This window comes from Bubalus kerabau, chromosome 17, assembly GCF_029407905.1.
Source record: "Bubalus kerabau isolate K-KA32 ecotype Philippines breed swamp buffalo chromosome 17, PCC_UOA_SB_1v2, whole genome shotgun sequence".
NCBI lineage: Eukaryota > Metazoa > Chordata > Mammalia > Artiodactyla > Bovidae > Bubalus > Bubalus kerabau.
In genome coordinates this window covers 63,497,935-63,514,603 of record NC_073640.1, presented here as the reverse complement: position 1 = coordinate 63,514,603, position 16,669 = coordinate 63,497,935, and the positions used below count along the sequence as shown (strand labels likewise).

At 41.7% G+C, this 16,669-nt stretch overlaps 1 protein-coding gene across 2 annotated transcripts in view; it reads left to right on the top strand.

Annotated features, from left to right (window-relative positions):
* Positions 1 to 14,306, top strand: part of LOC129631045 (zinc finger protein 665-like) — a 53,610-nt gene extending 39,304 nt beyond the window's left edge. Inside the window, exons 3-5 of one of the 2 annotated variants that reach the window (XM_055551806.1) lie at positions 3,859 to 3,985; positions 10,654 to 12,323; positions 13,315 to 14,304. In XM_055551806.1, the coding sequence (XP_055407781.1) occupies positions 3,859 to 3,985; positions 10,654 to 12,323; positions 13,315 to 13,344 (1,827 nt within the window). In that variant the 3' untranslated portion in view covers positions 13,345 to 14,304. Of the gene's footprint in view, positions 1 to 3,858; positions 3,986 to 10,653 lie in introns of both variants that reach the window. The other variant, XM_055551805.1, reaches the window with a different exon arrangement.
* Positions 14,307 to 16,669: the final 2,363 nt, after the last annotated feature.

Genomic DNA, 16,669 nt, shown 5'->3' with positions numbered 1-16,669 from the left:
TGGTTGCAGTGCTCACGCTTCTCATTGCAGTCGCTTCTCTTGTCTTGCAGCCCAGGCTCTAGAGTGCGCTGGCTTCATTAGTTTCACCTCCTGGGCTCTACAGCTGTGGCTCAGGAACTGAGACTCATTGTCTTAGTTGCCTCTCAGCATGTGGGATCTCAGACCAGGAAAAAACCCACATGTCTTGCATTGCCCAGTGGATTCTTTACCATACACCGTAGGGAGGGCCACATATTTTTAAATACAGGTGTTTTATAAAGATTGGAAGAAATCTTCTGTGTGTTATTTTCTTCTTGTATTACTTTTTATTTGTTTTGAACTAGAATAAGATAATGTTGACGAATTCCTGGTGGTACAGTGGCTAAGAATATGCCTGCCAATGTAGGGTGCGTGGGTTCCATCCCACGTCCCGGAAGATGCCTCAGAGCAACTAAGCCCATGGGCCACAACGACTGAGCCTGTGCCCTAGAGCCCGGGATCCAAAACTACGGAAGCCCACGCTGTCTAGAGCCTGTGCTCCAAAACAAGAGAAGCCACTGCAAGGACAAGCCCGGGCACTGCAGCTGCAACTAGAGAAAGCCCACTCACAGCAATGAACACCCAACATAAGCAAAAGAAATAAGCTTTGAAGAAGAAATAGAATGTTGACAGTTACTGAATGAAGAAGTGAAATGAAGGAAGAGAATGAGAACCCACTCCAGTATTCTTGCCTGGAGAATTCCATGGATAGAGGAGCTGGTGGGCTGCCGTCAGCGGGGTTGCAAAGAGTCTGGCATGAGTAAGCAGGTAAAGAACAACTTCCACACACAGTAGACTGAGCTCTGAAAAACAAATCTAAGTGTCTAGCTTTCCGCCGGCAGATTCTTCAGTGACTTCCAGTAGCTTTTGGAATAAAGTCCCAAATCCATAGATCTTGCATAAATTAGCCTCTGCCTGGCATCACCCCATGTACATTCCCTGTGTGCCAGTCATACTGGCTGACTTTCTGTTCAGTAAATATCTTCCTGCCTCAGAGCCGGCACTCAGGCTGTTCTCTCTGCTTGCAACACTCTTCTGTTTCCCACCTTGCCAATCCTAAGTGTTTCTTCCTCACAGAGACCTTGTCTGATTTCTCAGTGTAGCTTAGACTTTCTGTTTAATCTTGTCTTAGCACCGGGCCTGTGTCAGAGCACTTATTTCAGTAGTAACGTTAAAATTGTGGATGAAATCGGCTGGCTGGCTGCTAGATGATGAAATTGGCTGGCTGGCTGCTAGACTGTAAGCTCCATCATGTTCACTGCTATATTTCAAGGTTGACGCACAAAGCTCACGCTGAATGAATTTTGATAGAATGAAAAAAAAAATAAAGACAATCTTTATGTTTCAATCAGTTGTGTGTTTACACATGCATGCATGAATGCATGGATATATAACTCCGTGGTTTTATTACAAAAACATCCTCTCATAAATAATGGTGTATGCTTTGTAGCAGTTTCAGTTCTATCTTAAGTGTATTTCATGGTGTTAAGTTTTTTCTGCATCATCACATGAATGATGTAAATTGTAGTAAGATTACTGACATTGTGTGGGTTGTGATGGGAGAGGGTGTGACCCTGTATCGTGACCATTTATGCTGTTCTATTGTATTTCAGCTTCCTTGAACTTGTTTCAGGTATTTTCAGGAAACTCTCTGTGAATGCTCTTTCCTTCTCTGGTAGTTAACTGGTTGATTCTTTAGGTTCAGTTGTCACTCCCAACCACCTGAGCTCAGGTGCTGTTGGCTCATTTCTTAGCAGTTTGATCTGAGCGATTTGTTAGAGTGACAGAATTTACTCTCCAGGGTGACTGCAACCATGAAATTAAAAGACGCTTACTCCTTGGAAGGAAAGTTATGACCAACCTAGATAGCATATTGAAAAGCAGAGACATTACTTTGCCAACAAAGGTTCGTCTAGTCAAGGCTATGGTTTTTCCAGTGGTCATGTATGGATGTGAGAGTTGAACTGTGAAGAAAGCTGAGTGCCGAGGAATTGATTCTTTTGAACTGTGGTGTTGGAGAAGAGTCTTGAGAGTCCCTTGGACTGCAAGGAGATCCAGCCAGTCCATTCTGAAGGAGATCAGCCCTGGGATTTCTTTGAAAGGATTTCTTTGAAGGAAGTTTCTTTGAAAGTTCAGCAGTACTTTGGCCACCTCATGCGAAGAGTTGACTCATTGGCAAAGACTCTGATGCTAGGAGGGAGTGGGGGCAGGAGGAGAAGGGGACGACAGAGGATGAGATGGTTGGATGGCATCACTGACTCGATGGACGTGAGTCTGAGTGAACTCCTGGGGTTGGTGATGGATAGGGAGGCCTGACGTGCTGCTATTCATGAGGTCGCAAAGTGTCGGACACGACTGAACGACTGAACTGAACTGAACTGAATTTGGACACAGATCTTTCTCTAACATCCTGTTATATTGATGACAGGTTCTTCCGTGTAAAGTCTTTAGGATAATGCTTAGTGTGTAGGAATTGCTGAAACATCTGTCGTCAGTGTGATGATGTCATTATCATCACAATGTGTGCTCTTTAAAAGTCAGTGTGTTTTCATGTTCATCACAGCACTATTTATAATAGCCAGGACATGGAAGCAACCTAGATGTCCATCAGCAGATGAATGGATGAGAAAGCTGTGGTACATTTACACAATGGATTATTACTCATCCATTAAAAAGAATAGATTTGAATCAGTTTGATTCAATTCAAATTCAGTTCTAATCAGTTTGAGTCAGTTCTAATGAGGTGGATGAAACTGGAGCCTATTATATAGAGTGAAGTAAGCCAGAAAGAAAAACACCAAAACAGTATACTAACATATATATATGGAATTTAGAAAGAAGGTAACACTAACCCTGTATGTGAGACCGCAAAAGAGACAGATGTATTGAACAGTCTTCTGGACTCTGTGCGAGAGGGCGAGGGCAGGATGATATTGGAGAATGGCATTGAAACGTAAAATATCATATGTGAGACAGATCACTAGTTCAGGTTTGATGCATGATACAGGGTGCTCGGGGGTGGTGCACTGGGATGACTCAGAGGGATGGGATGGGGAGGGAGGTGGGAGTGGGGTTCAGGATGGGGAACACATATACGCTCATGCCGGATTCAAGTCAATGTATGCAAAACCAATACAATATTGTAAAGTAAAATTAATTAATTAAAAAATAAATAAAGTCACTGTCATCTCTGAAGACACCAGTCTTGCTGTAACTCATCTAGATAGTGAATGCCACTCAGTCTTGTCCGACTTTTTGTGACCCCATGGACGGTAGCCTAGCAGGCTCCACCTGTCCATGGGATTTTCCAAGCAAGAATACTGGAGTGGGCTGCCATTTCCTTCTCCAGCGGACTTTCCCAACCCAGGGATCAAAGCCGGGTCTCCTGCATTGCAGACAGATGCTTTACCATCTGATCCACCAGGGAAGCTAAAGTAAACTTAATTAATTAATTAAAAAATAAATAAAGTCACAGTGGACTTTGTCATCTCTGAAGACACCAGTCTTGCTGTAACTCATCTAGGTAGTGCATGCCACTCAGTGTGTTGAATGTTAACACTTCTGCATAGACAACCCAGTCTTGGTTTTAATTTCTGTATTTTTCATGTATTGTCCACATACATGACAAATTCATGTTGATTGCAGGATATCATAATCTTAGGAAAAAGAGGAAATTATAAATTAGATTGCAGACCAACAGTTTGCTTCAAGCAGCTTTTAAAGTATCTATCAGAGTATTACTTCATCTGAATTGAGCTTTACCCCTCTCACCTCTTCTCGTTTTGTGTGAAACTAAGAATCTTCCTCAGGGCCCATTGGTGAAATGTGTTTTCATTTCAGGCACAGTTGACCTTCAAGGATGTGTTCATAGATTTCACTCCTGAGGAGTGGGAATGCATGGACCCTGCACAGAGGACCTTGTACAAGGACGTGATGGTGGAGACCCTCGGGAACCTGCTGTCTGTGGGTGAGGATCACTTCCTTCTGAAGTGGGGATCTGCCCTGGGGTACCTCTGCATGTTCCCTCTGTACCTTTTGAGATCTCCCGTTTTTCTTGACTAAGCTTAAAACCTTGTTGACTCACACATGTAAAGCTTCCTGATTGGCATCAGGAGTTTAAACTTGTCTTGCCTTCAGGTGACCAGCCCACTGTGTGATGCACAAGGAGTTTCTCCACAGCTTGAGTGTTTATAAAGCTGATTTCAAACTTTGAAATATCCAGTTGCCTGTTTTCTAGCCCTGTGTTCTTGGTTCAGTAGTTCTTAGATAGGAACTAGATACCTGCTGCATGTTGTACTGTATATTATACTATTTCCTGTGCATTCAGAAGGAGGCAGATAGTAAATTCATTAGAGAAGTATTTTTCTGTCGGTTTATAATGTCCTCACTCCTTGGCTGACAAAAGAACTGCATTCTACACCTGCCTGTGCAGGAGACACGGGTTCGATCCTTGGTCTGGGAAGATCCCACACGTCACAGAGCAGCTACGCCTCTGTGCCTCAACTACGAGCCAGCACTCTAGAGCCTGGAAGCTGCAACTACTGAGCCCACGTGGGACAACTACTGAAGCCCATGCACCCAGGAGAAGCCGCAGCAAGTGAGGAGCACGAGCACTGCAACTGGAGCGTAGCCCCTACTTGCTGAACTTGGGGAAAAGACCAAGCAGCAGCGATCACTCACCCGAGCCAAAAGAAATGAATACACCAATGTATTAAAAATAACAGATACATTGATTAAAAAAAAAAAAAAAGAGGTTGGATTCTGGAAGAAGCCACAGTATATGGCATTACTTCCAAGTAGGAAGTTCTGTTTCTGATCTGAACATTATCTCCATTCTTGTGGCAGAAGGAAGAAGACCCCTGGATTGTGGAGAATGAAGTGCTAATAGCAGACATCCAGATGAGTGGGAAAGTATCCACAGTGTGATCACAGGTCAACTGTCACAAGGACAGAGAGGAAGGCACACCATTCATGTTGTTTGGGAAACTCTCCAAGTGGGAGAGTTCTGTGAGAAAACAGATGTTTAATGTTTGTGAACTCTCACAGGAGATTTTTCTTCTCCCTAACTTACAGCTCTGTTCTTCGACATGTGAAATGTACAGCACCCTCCACTGGTGCTGTAGCACCCACAGAGATGAAGGCAAGATTTTTTTTTTTTTTGCCTTATGGGTCTTTTTTGCTATGTGGTCTTTTGTCTATTTGAGACGAGAGAGGGCTACTCTCTAGAGCGGGAAGCACAGTTACTCATTGTAGTGGCTTCTTTTGTTGTGAAGCACAGGCCCTAGGCACACGGGCTTGAGTAGTTTGACCACACAAGCTCAGTATCTGTGGCTCATCAACTTAGTCTCCGTGACATGTGAGATCTTCCCAGAACAAGAATCAAACCCATGTCTCCTGCATTACTAAGCAGATTCTTACCATGGAGCCACCAGGGTGTTAGGGAAATTAAATAAATAGTCTTGTTTAGGCTTCAAGACAAAGCAGTGCATTCCTCTGACCTAGCTTCTAGCCTGCATGGAAACTGCCCTGAGTGTGAATGTCCTGACTGTCTCCTGTGAGTGCAAGTCTTGCAGCACCATAGATAAGATAGAGGACAAATCTTGAGATTGTTCAGCCTTTGCAGGGGCCCTTGCCAACCAAGGCCCAGGCTTAGCACCATCCAAGGCCCAGGCTTAGCACCATCCAAGTTGGATCCTTCTCTCTGCCTGCTGCTGCTAAGTTGCTTCAGTCGTATCTGACTCTGTGCAAAGCCATAGACGGCAGCCCACCAGGCTCCCCCGTCCCTGGGATTCTCCAGCCAAGAACACTGGAGTGGGTTGCCATTGCCTTCTCCAATTCTCTCTGCCTACTGTGAGGTAAATAAAGGTAACTTAAAACTGCAAAAAAGATGTATGCGATTTGTGAGGATGATTATCCATATTACAATGTCACATTATATTTTGGCTGATCAAATCTTCACTTTTTAAGTCGACTCTCTTTAGCCAGCCCGCAGCTCCAATAGTGTCCCCCACTGCCGTTTTTCTCTCCATTCTTTGTCCTGTTGTGGCCTTACACCCCTCCCAACCCCTCTGCCTCCCTCTCCATCAGCTGGTCCCCTTCTAACTGCCCCTGTCTCTGAGGGGGGAGCGGGAGCCCAGGTTCCCCCACCCTAGCAAGTTTGTTAACCCCTTTAGATTCTTCTGATCAAAGACCCCCATCTCCCTGGAGAGACATTCCAAGATTTTTATCAGTCCTTCTGTCCCTGTTATCACAGTCAATTTGAGCACTGTTCAATCTGTGTTGTAGCCATAAATCTGCCACTATAGAAAGGAAAGATAACTTGTTTGATATAGGATGGCCATGATGTTGTTTAAACTCTGGAGAAAACTGGTTAAGATGAAATTTTTTTTCCTTTGAAAGTGCAAAACCGGTTCTTTTTACATGTGGAATTAAAAATAGCAAGCTTGTTAAAAAGGCGTGCCAAAAAAAATCTTAAGGTTAACCTTTGCCAGGGCTTCCCAGATGACTCTAGTGGTAAAGAATCTGCCAGCCCCTGGGAGAGACACAGGAGACGTGGATTTGATCCCTGGGTAGGGAAGATCCCCTGAAGACTGAATGGCAACCCACTCCAGTATTCTTGCCTGGAGAGTCCCATCATGGACAGAGGAGCCTGGTGGGCTAGAGTCCACGGGGTTGCAGGGGGTTGGACAGGACTGAAGCGAACTTGCATAGCGTGCCACCTTTGCCATGTCCTTGAAATATGTAACCCATTTTTCCAGAGATTTCAGTCTTGGGCAAATTAGAATTTACGCCATGGTACAGGGGGGTGGGAAGAAAAGGGTGAAAGAGAATTTAAATCTCAAGCAGGAAAGTATGAGAGCTCTCATGTCTGTCAATCTGCATTTATGTTTGTCTCAGTGTGTGTCTTTGTTTTTGGATAATATTGCTAAGGTTAATTTGTAAATGAGCTCTAATTCAGTTGTTTGTAAAAAAAAAAAAAAGTAAGCACATCCAAACCAAACAATTACAAGAGAAATTAACCTAAATGAATTTCAGTTCACGTGAATTGGGAAATATTCAATATTAAATATCTAGTATTAATGTTTGTTTGCTAATCTAATTAAGACATGTCTTGAGTCTTCAACATTGTCTAATACTTTTGTTGTACCTAGGTTTAATGTTAAGCAAGTTTGTCAACAGTTAAAGTAACTCAGGTAAAGAAAGTTTTAAGGAAAGAATGTAAATGCAATTGGAGCTTTTAAATAAACTCTAAGAGAAGGCAATGGCACCCCACTCCAGTACTCTTGCCTGGAAAATTCCATGGACGGAGGAGCCCGGTAGGCTGCATTCCATGAGGTCGCTCAGAGTCGGACACGACTGAGTGACTTCACTTTCACTTTTCCCTTTCATGCATTGGAGAAGGAAATGGCAACCCACTCTAGTGTTCTTGCCTGGAGAATCCCAGGGACGGGGGAGCCTGGTGGGCCGCCATCTATGGGGTTGCACAGAGTCGGACACGACTGAAGCGACTTAGCAGCAGCAGCATTAAGAATGATTATACTTTAGAAATGTCTGTCTAAAATAGTCTCTCCAGATTTGAATAACCTGAACTCCTGCTGCTTCGGCTAAGTCACTTCAGTCGTGTCTTACTCTGTGTGACCCCACATACGGCAGCCCACCAGGCTCCCCCGTCCCTGGGTTATCCAGGCAAGAATACTGGAGTGGGTTGCCATTTCCTTCTCCAGTGCATGAAAGTGAAACGTCAAAGTGAAGTCGCTCAGTTGTGTCCGACTCCTAGCGACCTCATGGACTGCAGCCTACCGGGCTCCTCTGTCCATGGGATTTTCGAGGCAAGAGTACTGGAGTGGGGTGCCATTGCCTTCTCCAACCTGAACTCCTAGGGTTGTGCTAAACTAAGTAATGAAAGTTCATTGATTATCTAGGTCATTTCCAAATAAAATAAGATTCTGAAACACAGATTACTGAAAACTCATTTCCTCTTACAGACAAACTAAAGAGATTTTGGACTATTAATGAATAAGTTTGGTGCCACCCTGAGACATTCTCTATAAGAAAGCAAGTATTCTTAGACATTATCACTGGTGTTTATGTTCACCAGGCTACAAAATGCTAATATATCTGATAGCTCATGGTTGCTTAAGGAAAGTAAGACGTGTGTTTTAAGTAAGAAAGTTATGAGAAATGTGGGCCAATCACCTTGCTTTGTCCCCCCTGGTTAATTTGTCTCAGGACCCTCCCCTTGGGTACACAGGCACACCCTGGATCTTGAAGTAAAGACTTCTCAGAGGAGCAAAACTCATTATGGCCTGGAATGATCCTCTGACTTTTAACTCCAAGGCACCTTTCTGCACTTCTGTATTGTCTCCTGTATCAGACAGGGTGTTTTCCTTTCTTTGTCCTTGCTATGATTATTCCCTTGAATTAAGAGACAAACTGGCTGATTACCCTGTTTTTGTTGGCTGTAAGTTCCTCAACTGGAGCCGACCTGTCTCTTATCTCAAGGCATACAAAGAGGAGGGTAGCTGATTGTAGATGTCCAACCTGCAGCCCATCCAACTCCTACCTCAAAATTACATTTTATTAAGGAAAATGGAAAGTACTTCTGACTTACATTGGCTGTTTCTAAATGAACAAAGTGATTTTTTTTTTTTTTTAAAGAGAGAGGTTTCATGGAAAGTGGACTCCAAGAAAAGAGATTCCAAAAGGCAAGGTCTTTATATGTTCTGCAACAATCTATCATTTGACTGCTGTCAATTTTGTTGCTTGACTTTGGGTAGTATGTGATGAGGTATTTCAAAGGGATTTGCTTCCCCTTGTCCCCCTCCTGTGGTAATTAGTGCTGTTGCTGCTACTGCTGCTAAGTCACTTCAGTCGTGTCTGACTCTGTGTGACCCCATAGACGGCAGCCCACCAGGCTCCCCTGTCCCTGAGATTCTCCAGGCAAGAATACTGGAGTGGGTTGCCATTTCCTTCTCCAATGCATGAAGGTGAAAAGTGAAAGTGAAGTCGCTTAGTCCTGTCCGACTCTGAGCGACCTCATGGACTGCAGCCTACCGGGCTCCTCCGTCCATGGGATTTTCCAGGCAAGAGCACTGGAGTGGGGTGCCATTGCCTTCTCCAATTAGTGCTGTTAGGTGGCACTAAAAAAATAAATAAATAAAATAAAATTTATTTATTTTTGGCTTTGTTGCTTCAGGTCTTTGTTGCTTCAGGGGATTTTCTCGACTTGCAGTGAGCAAGGGCTACCCTGTAGTTACGGTGCATGAACTTGTCATTCTAGTGGATTCTCTTGTTGCAATGCCTGGTCTCTGTGTTTGCTCAGTAGTTGTGACTCCCCAGCTCTAGAGCACAGAATCATCATGTGTGCCCTACAGGCTTAGCTGTTCTCAGGCATGTGGGAATTTCCCAGATCAGGGATCAAACCTGTGTGCCCTGCACTAGCAGGCGGATACTTTACCTCTGAGCCACAAGGGAAGCCCCGAAGCTTGTTCCTTTACATATATCTTGGAGCCAATGAACTGGGTGAGTGTAGATAGGGAGTTGATGTATTGAATGATTATCGTGTAAGTAGAGAATTTTTCACTTACAATATAACTGACATGGACCACTTGTTAATGTCATAAAATGCCTATATGTCTATCTACTGATAGATTTCTAAGAGGTATTTGGAAAAGTGTTTATTTTTTTATTTTTTAAATTATTTTAGGGAATTCCCTGACAGTCCAGTGGATAGGATTCAGTAGTTTCACTGCAGCTAGCCTGGATTTAATCCATGGTCAGGGAACCAAGTTCTCAGAAGCCACATGGTCCAGCAAAAAAAAAAAAAAATATATATATATATATATATATATATATATATATATATATATAGTTTACAGAATTCTTTATTTTCTCAATGTAGTATTTTTTGAACAGTTACTAACTGCTATTTATTTTTTGCATTATTCATTAGAATGCTTCTTTTGCATTATTTACCATTCCAATGTGTTGCCTGATTGATGCTTGTTTGCTCAGTTGCTCAGTCCTGTCTGATTCTTTGTGATCTCATGGACTGTAGGCCACCAAGCTTTCCTATCCATGGAATTTTTTTAAGGCAAGAATAGTGCACTCGGTTGGGATTTCCTGCTCCAGGGCATCTTTCCAACCCAGGGATTGTATCCCCCTGTGCTGTGTCTTCTGCATTGGCAGGCAGCTTGTTTACCACTGAGTCACCTCTCTAGTCCTGTATGTTCTTTACCATTTAAATATGTATAAACATGCATAAAGTGTGTACAATGTACCATTAGTTTCTCCTCAATTATGAGACAGCAGTGTGTTTAGTACAAAGTAGGATGATTTTTGAGGTCATGGTGGGACAATATGTTTTTTTTGAGAATGACATGAGTTTGCATAAATGAATGTTTTCTGATTCTGTTTGAAACTACACTACCCTAAAATTAATTTGAATTAAATATGATCATTCTTTTTTAAAGAGTTCTATTCCTTTAGTGTTCTATAGTTTTAAGATCATCTTTGCGAAGATGCGTAATTCTGTTAGGATGGATATGACTTTTGGTATGAAAGTCATGTGTTTGACAAATAATTTATTTATGAATTGTAACTAATAGAATGTCTGTGGTTCTTTATGTCTTGTAGATATGTCTCAGATAGATATGATCAAGAAATTACAGGCAAAAGCAGACAGTGGTAAAGGGGAAATTTTTCAAAGAGTGATGTTTGAAAGAGCTGAAAGCCTTGAAAGCAAAGATTTTCACCTCAGGAAGATCCAGGAAAATATAGATGACTTTGATTGTCTGCAGACAGATGATGAAAGAAATGACAAAGGATTGTCTACATCCCATAACAAAAACCTCACTGATGGAAGAGATCATCATAGTAGAAGTGATGCAGAAAATGGAACTTTTGAAAGGCACAGATCAAGCTTTCAGGATGGATTGCAGATGATGCAATCTGAAGGGATAATTTTTGAATGTAGTCAAGTTGTGACAGACGTCAGTGCCTCAGGTTTATCATCTCAGAGAACTCGTAAAGATGAGAATGCTGTTATGCATCCTTCAGAACTGTTACGAGACCATGAAACACAAAATAAAGGACCTTACAAATGTAATGAGTGTGACATAACCTTTCTTCAGGACTCAGAACTCACTAAACATCAAAGAATCCATACAGGAGGAAAACCATATAAATGTGACATGTGTGGCAAGGCTTTTAATCAAACTAGAAAACTTGCAATTCATTGGAGAATTCATACTGGAGAAAAACCACATAAATGTGATGTGTGTGGCAAGGTCTTTAAGCAAGCTGCAAAATTTTTAATTCATTGGAGATACCATATGAGAGAGAAACCATATAAATGTGATGTATGTGGCAAGGCCTTTAGTCAAACTGCAAACCTGGCAGTTCATCAGAGAATTCATACTGGAGAGAAGCCATACAAATGCAATGTATGTGGCAAGGCGTTTAGTCGTAGTGCAAACCTTACTGTTCATCAGAGACTTCATACTGGGGAGAAACCATATAAATGTGATGTATGTGGCCGATGCTTTACTCAAAACTCACAACTTGGAGTTCATCGGAGAACTCATACTGGAGAGAAGCCATACAAATGCAATGTATGTGACAGGGCGTTTAGTCATACTGCAAGCCTCAGTGTTCATCGGAGACTTCATACTGGAGAGAAACCATATAAATGTGATATATGTGGCAAGGGTTTCAGTGTAAGTTCAAGCCTTGCTGTTCATCAGAGAGTTCATACTGGAGAGAAACCATATAAATGTGATGTATGTGGCAAGGCTTTTAATCAGACTGCAAAACTTGGACTTCATCAGAAAATTCATACTAGAAAGAAATCTTATAAATGTGATGTGTGTGGCAAGGCATTTAGTCATACTGGAAACCTTGCTGTTCATCGGAGAATTCATACTGGAGAGAAACCATATAAATGTGATATATGTGGCAAGGCTTTCAGAGTAAGCTCAAACCTTGCTGTTCATCAGAGAGTTCATACTGGAGAGAAACCGTATCAATGTGATGTATGTGGCAAGGCTTTTAGTCAAGCTACAGGCCTTGCAGTTCATCAGAGAATACATACTGGAGAGAAACCATATAAATGTGATGTATGTGGCAAGGCCTTTAATCACACTACAAGACTTGAACTTCATCAGAGAATTCATACTGGAGAGAAGCCATACAAATGCAATGTATGTGACAAGGCATTTAGTCATACTGCAAACCTTACTGTTCATCGGAGACTTCATTCTGGAGAGAAACCATATAAATGTGATATCTGTGGCAAGGGTTTCAGAGTAAGTTCAAACCTTGGTGTTCATCGGAGTGTTCATACTGGAGAGAAACCATATAAATGTGATGTGTGTGGCAAGGCATTTAGTCATACTGGAAACCTTGCTGTTCATCAGAGAATTCATACTGGAGAGAAACCATACAAATGTGATGTGTGTGGCAAGGCGTTTAGTCGTAATGGAACCCTTGCTGTTCATCGGAGAGTTCATACTGGAGAGTAACCATGTGATTATGGTATATGTGCCAAGGCTTTCACTGTAAGTTCAAGCCTTGCTGTTCATCAGAGAGTTCATACTGGAGAGAAACCATATAAATGAGGTATATGTGGCAGGGCTTTCAGTGTGAATGCAAACCTTGCAGTTCATCAGAATTCATACTGGAGAGAACCTTACAAATATAAAAATTGTGACAAACCATTTAGGCACAGTCATCCATAACTCATCATCAGGCAGTTCAGACAGGAGAAACCATATAAATATGATGTATATGGCTGGTGCTTTACTTGAAATGACTTAGAAACCATCGGAGAATTCATACTAGAGAGAAATATTAGAAATGTGACAGTTGTGAGAAACATATTAGTGCAAATGTTGTGAGTGTGACAAAGCCTTTAGTCAAGTGTCTAGGCCTTATAATTCATCAGAGAATTCATAGTGTATTGAAAACATACAAGTGAAATGAATATGTCAGAGTTTCTAGTGCATGTTCAGCATTAACTGCCCATTAGGCAGTTCATACATAAGGGAAACCACGGAAGTGTTATTTATGTGGCAAACCCTTCAGTGACAAGAAATGACATTGCAGATCATCTGAGAATCCATTCTGCAGTGAAAACTTACACATGTAGACAATACAGTAAAATATATCAACTTTCTGACCCTCAGAAAATTCAAACTGTAGGAATACTACACCAATGTGTTAGGTGTGGGAAAGCTTTGATTATCTGATCAGCCTAACTCACCATCCGTTAATTTTTTTTTCTTTTTTTTACAATAGTGTGATGGTTTTTGCTGTATATCAACATGAATAGGCCATAGGCATACGTATGTGCCCTCCCGCCTGAACCCACCTCTCTCCCCACCATATCCCTCCAGATTGTCTGCGAGCACTTGCTTGTACATCAAACTCCCGCTGGCTCTTTTACATATGTTAATATATATGTTTCAGTGCTAATCTCTTAAATCCTGCCATCCTATTTCTTTTTTTTTTTTTTTTTAATAGGTTTTCCTTAGCATTGCTTTTTCTATCCACATGTTATGACCCAGTTTTAATGTTTAGTTTACATTTCTTTCCTGCTTTACACTAACAAATACATAAGTCAATAGGTTATTTTGAGACTTTTGTAACATTAAAATGCATGTAGACGATGACAGGGAACATAGTGGGTGCCCTGTAAATGTAAAGAAAGACAGTTCCTTTAGGACTTGAGTTCAGTCAGATAAATCACATAGAAACAGTTACAGATAGTGCCAAGTTGATAATTTTGGTGAAAAAAATTCTAGTGTCTTCTTAAGACTTTATATTTTACAATGTGCTTTGTTGTCCACAACTGACAGATCTTTCAGGAACAAACAACAAAGAAATGAGAGAAAATATATTACAATTTTTCAACAAGAAGTAAATTGCCTAACTACCGTCAGGTGATCATATAGTAATCTGACATTCCATTTCATTAAAGTATTTGCTTAAGTATTATATATTATGATGTAAGCAACTTTTTCTCATATAACTATTTGAAGCTTTGTCATCATAAGCGTGGAACACAAAGTTTTATAAAGAAGTATGCATTTCTCATTAAAAGCTTTTTTCTTTCTTTAATAATCTTTAAAATTTATTTTTGGCTATGCTAAGTCTTCATTTTGCTGACTTCTTTCTCTTTTTACAGCAATCAGGCTATGAATTCTCCACATAAACTTGGCTGGGATATGGTTGGAGACTGGCATTTTGATGCTTCTTTTGGTCAGTCCAGAGGACTCAATGTCTTTTTGTTTTTTTGGCTGTACTGAGCTTTTTTTTTTTTTTTTTTTTTTTTTTTTTTACTGTACGTGGGCTTTCTCTAGTTGCAGCAAGCAGAAGTGACTTTCCAGTTACTTGTGTACAGGCTTCTCATTACTGGGGTTACTGTTGTTGCAGAACACAGGCTTTAGAGCACAGGCTCAGTACTTGTGTTGCACGGGCTTAGATGCTCTGAGGCATGTGGTATCCTCTCAGACCAGGGATCAAACCTGGGTCCTATGCATTGGCAGGTAGATAATTTACCACTGGACCACCATGAAAGCTCTACTCATTATCTTTTAACTGTGCACTATGTATGTTAATACACTGCAAACAAAATTGGGGTCATCAACCAATAACTGAGAGATCTGAAACCAGGATAGACTCCCGCAAACTTCTCTAGACTTGCTGAAGAGGTGGGTGTACCCAAAAGACCCGTCCTGAAATACCAAGGCCAGAATGTCCAAAGCACAGTATGGTGCCTGCTTTTCTCCATCCTACATTCCCTCAGGGTGCACTTTCGCTGGGCCACTGCAATGACTAATAAGTTTGATCCTTGAAGAAGTGGAATGTCAAGGCATTTTTCTCCTTGGAAGTGTTAGTATGAAGTAGCCCTTTCTAAGAGTTGTGTGCTTCACATTCTAGCTTGTCAGTTCAGTTAGTTCTGTCGCTCATTCGTGTCAGCCTCCTTGCGACCCCATGAATTGCAGCACGCCATGCCTCCCTGTCCATCACCAACTCCCGGACTTCACTCAGACTCATGTCCATTGACTCGGTGATGCCATCCATCCATCTCATCCTCTGTCGTCCCCTTCTCCTCCTGCCCCCAATCCATCCCAGCATCAGGGTTTTTTCCAATAAGTCACCTCTTGGTATGAGGTGGCCAAAGTACTGGAGTTTCAGCTTTAGCATCAGTCCTTCCAATGAACACCCAGGACTGATCTTTAGAATGGACTGGTTGGATCTCCTTGCAGTCCAAGGGACTCTCAAGAGTCTTCTCCAACACCACAGTTCAAAAGAATCAATTCTTCCGTGCTTAGCTTTCTTCACAGTCCAACTCTGACACCCATATGTGACTAGTGGAAAAACCATAGCCTTGAGTAGACGGACCTTTGTTGGCAAAGAAATGTCTCTGCTTTTGAATATGCTACCTAGGTTGGTCATAACTTTCCCTCCAAGGAGTAAGCATCTGTTAATTTCATGGCTGCAGTCACCATCTGCAGTGATTTTGGAGACCAGAAAAGTAAAGTCAGCAACTGTTTCTACTGTTTCCACATCTCTTTGCCATGAAGTGATAGGACCGGATGCCATGATCTTCATTTTCTGAATGTTGAGCTTTAAGCCAACTTTTCCCACTCTCCTCTTTCAGTTTCATCAAGAGGCTTTTTAGTTCCTCTTCACTTTCTGCCATAAGGGTGGTGTCATCTGCATATCTGAGGTTATTGATATTTCTCCTAACATTCTTAATTCTAGCTTGTGCTTCTTCCAGCCCAGGGTTTCTCATAATGTACTCTGCATATAAGTTAAATAAGCAGGATGAGAATATACAGCCTTGGCATACTCCTTTTCCTATTTGGAACCAGTCTGTTCCATGTCCAGTTCTAACTGTTGCTTCCTGACCTGCATACAGGTTTCTCAAGAGGCAGGTCAGGTGCACTGCTATTCCCATCTCTTTCAGAATTTTCCACAGTTTATTGTGATCCACACAGTCAAAGGCTTTGGCATAGTCAATAAAGCAATAATAGATGTTTTTCTGGAACTCTCTTGCTTTTTCGATGATCCAGCAGATGTTGGCAATTTGATCTTTGGTTCCTCTGCCTTTTCTAAAACCAGCTTGAACATCTGGAAGTTCACAGATGTTGAAGCCTGGCTTGGAGAATTTTGAGCATTACTTTACTAGCGTGTGAGATGAGTGCAATTGTGCGGTAGTTTGAGCATTCTTTGGCATTGCCTTTCTTTGGGATTGGAATGAAAACTGACCTTTTCCAGTCCTGAGGCCACTGCTGAGTTTTCCAAATTTGCTGGCATGTTGAGTGCAGCACCTTCACAGCATCATCTTTCAGGATTTGAAATAGCTCAACTGGAATTCCATCACCTCCACTAGCTTTGTTCATAGTGATGCTTTCTAAGGCCCCTTGACTTCATATTTCAGGATGTCTGGCTCTAGGTGAGTGATCACACCATGGTGATTATGTTGGTCATGAAGATCTTTTTTTGTACAGTTCTTGTGTGTATTCTTGTCACCTCTTCTTAATATCTTCTGCTTCTGTTAGGTTCATACCATTTCTGTCCTTTATCGAGCCCATCTTTGCATGAAATATTCCTTTGGTATCTCTAAATTTTTTGAAGAGGTCTC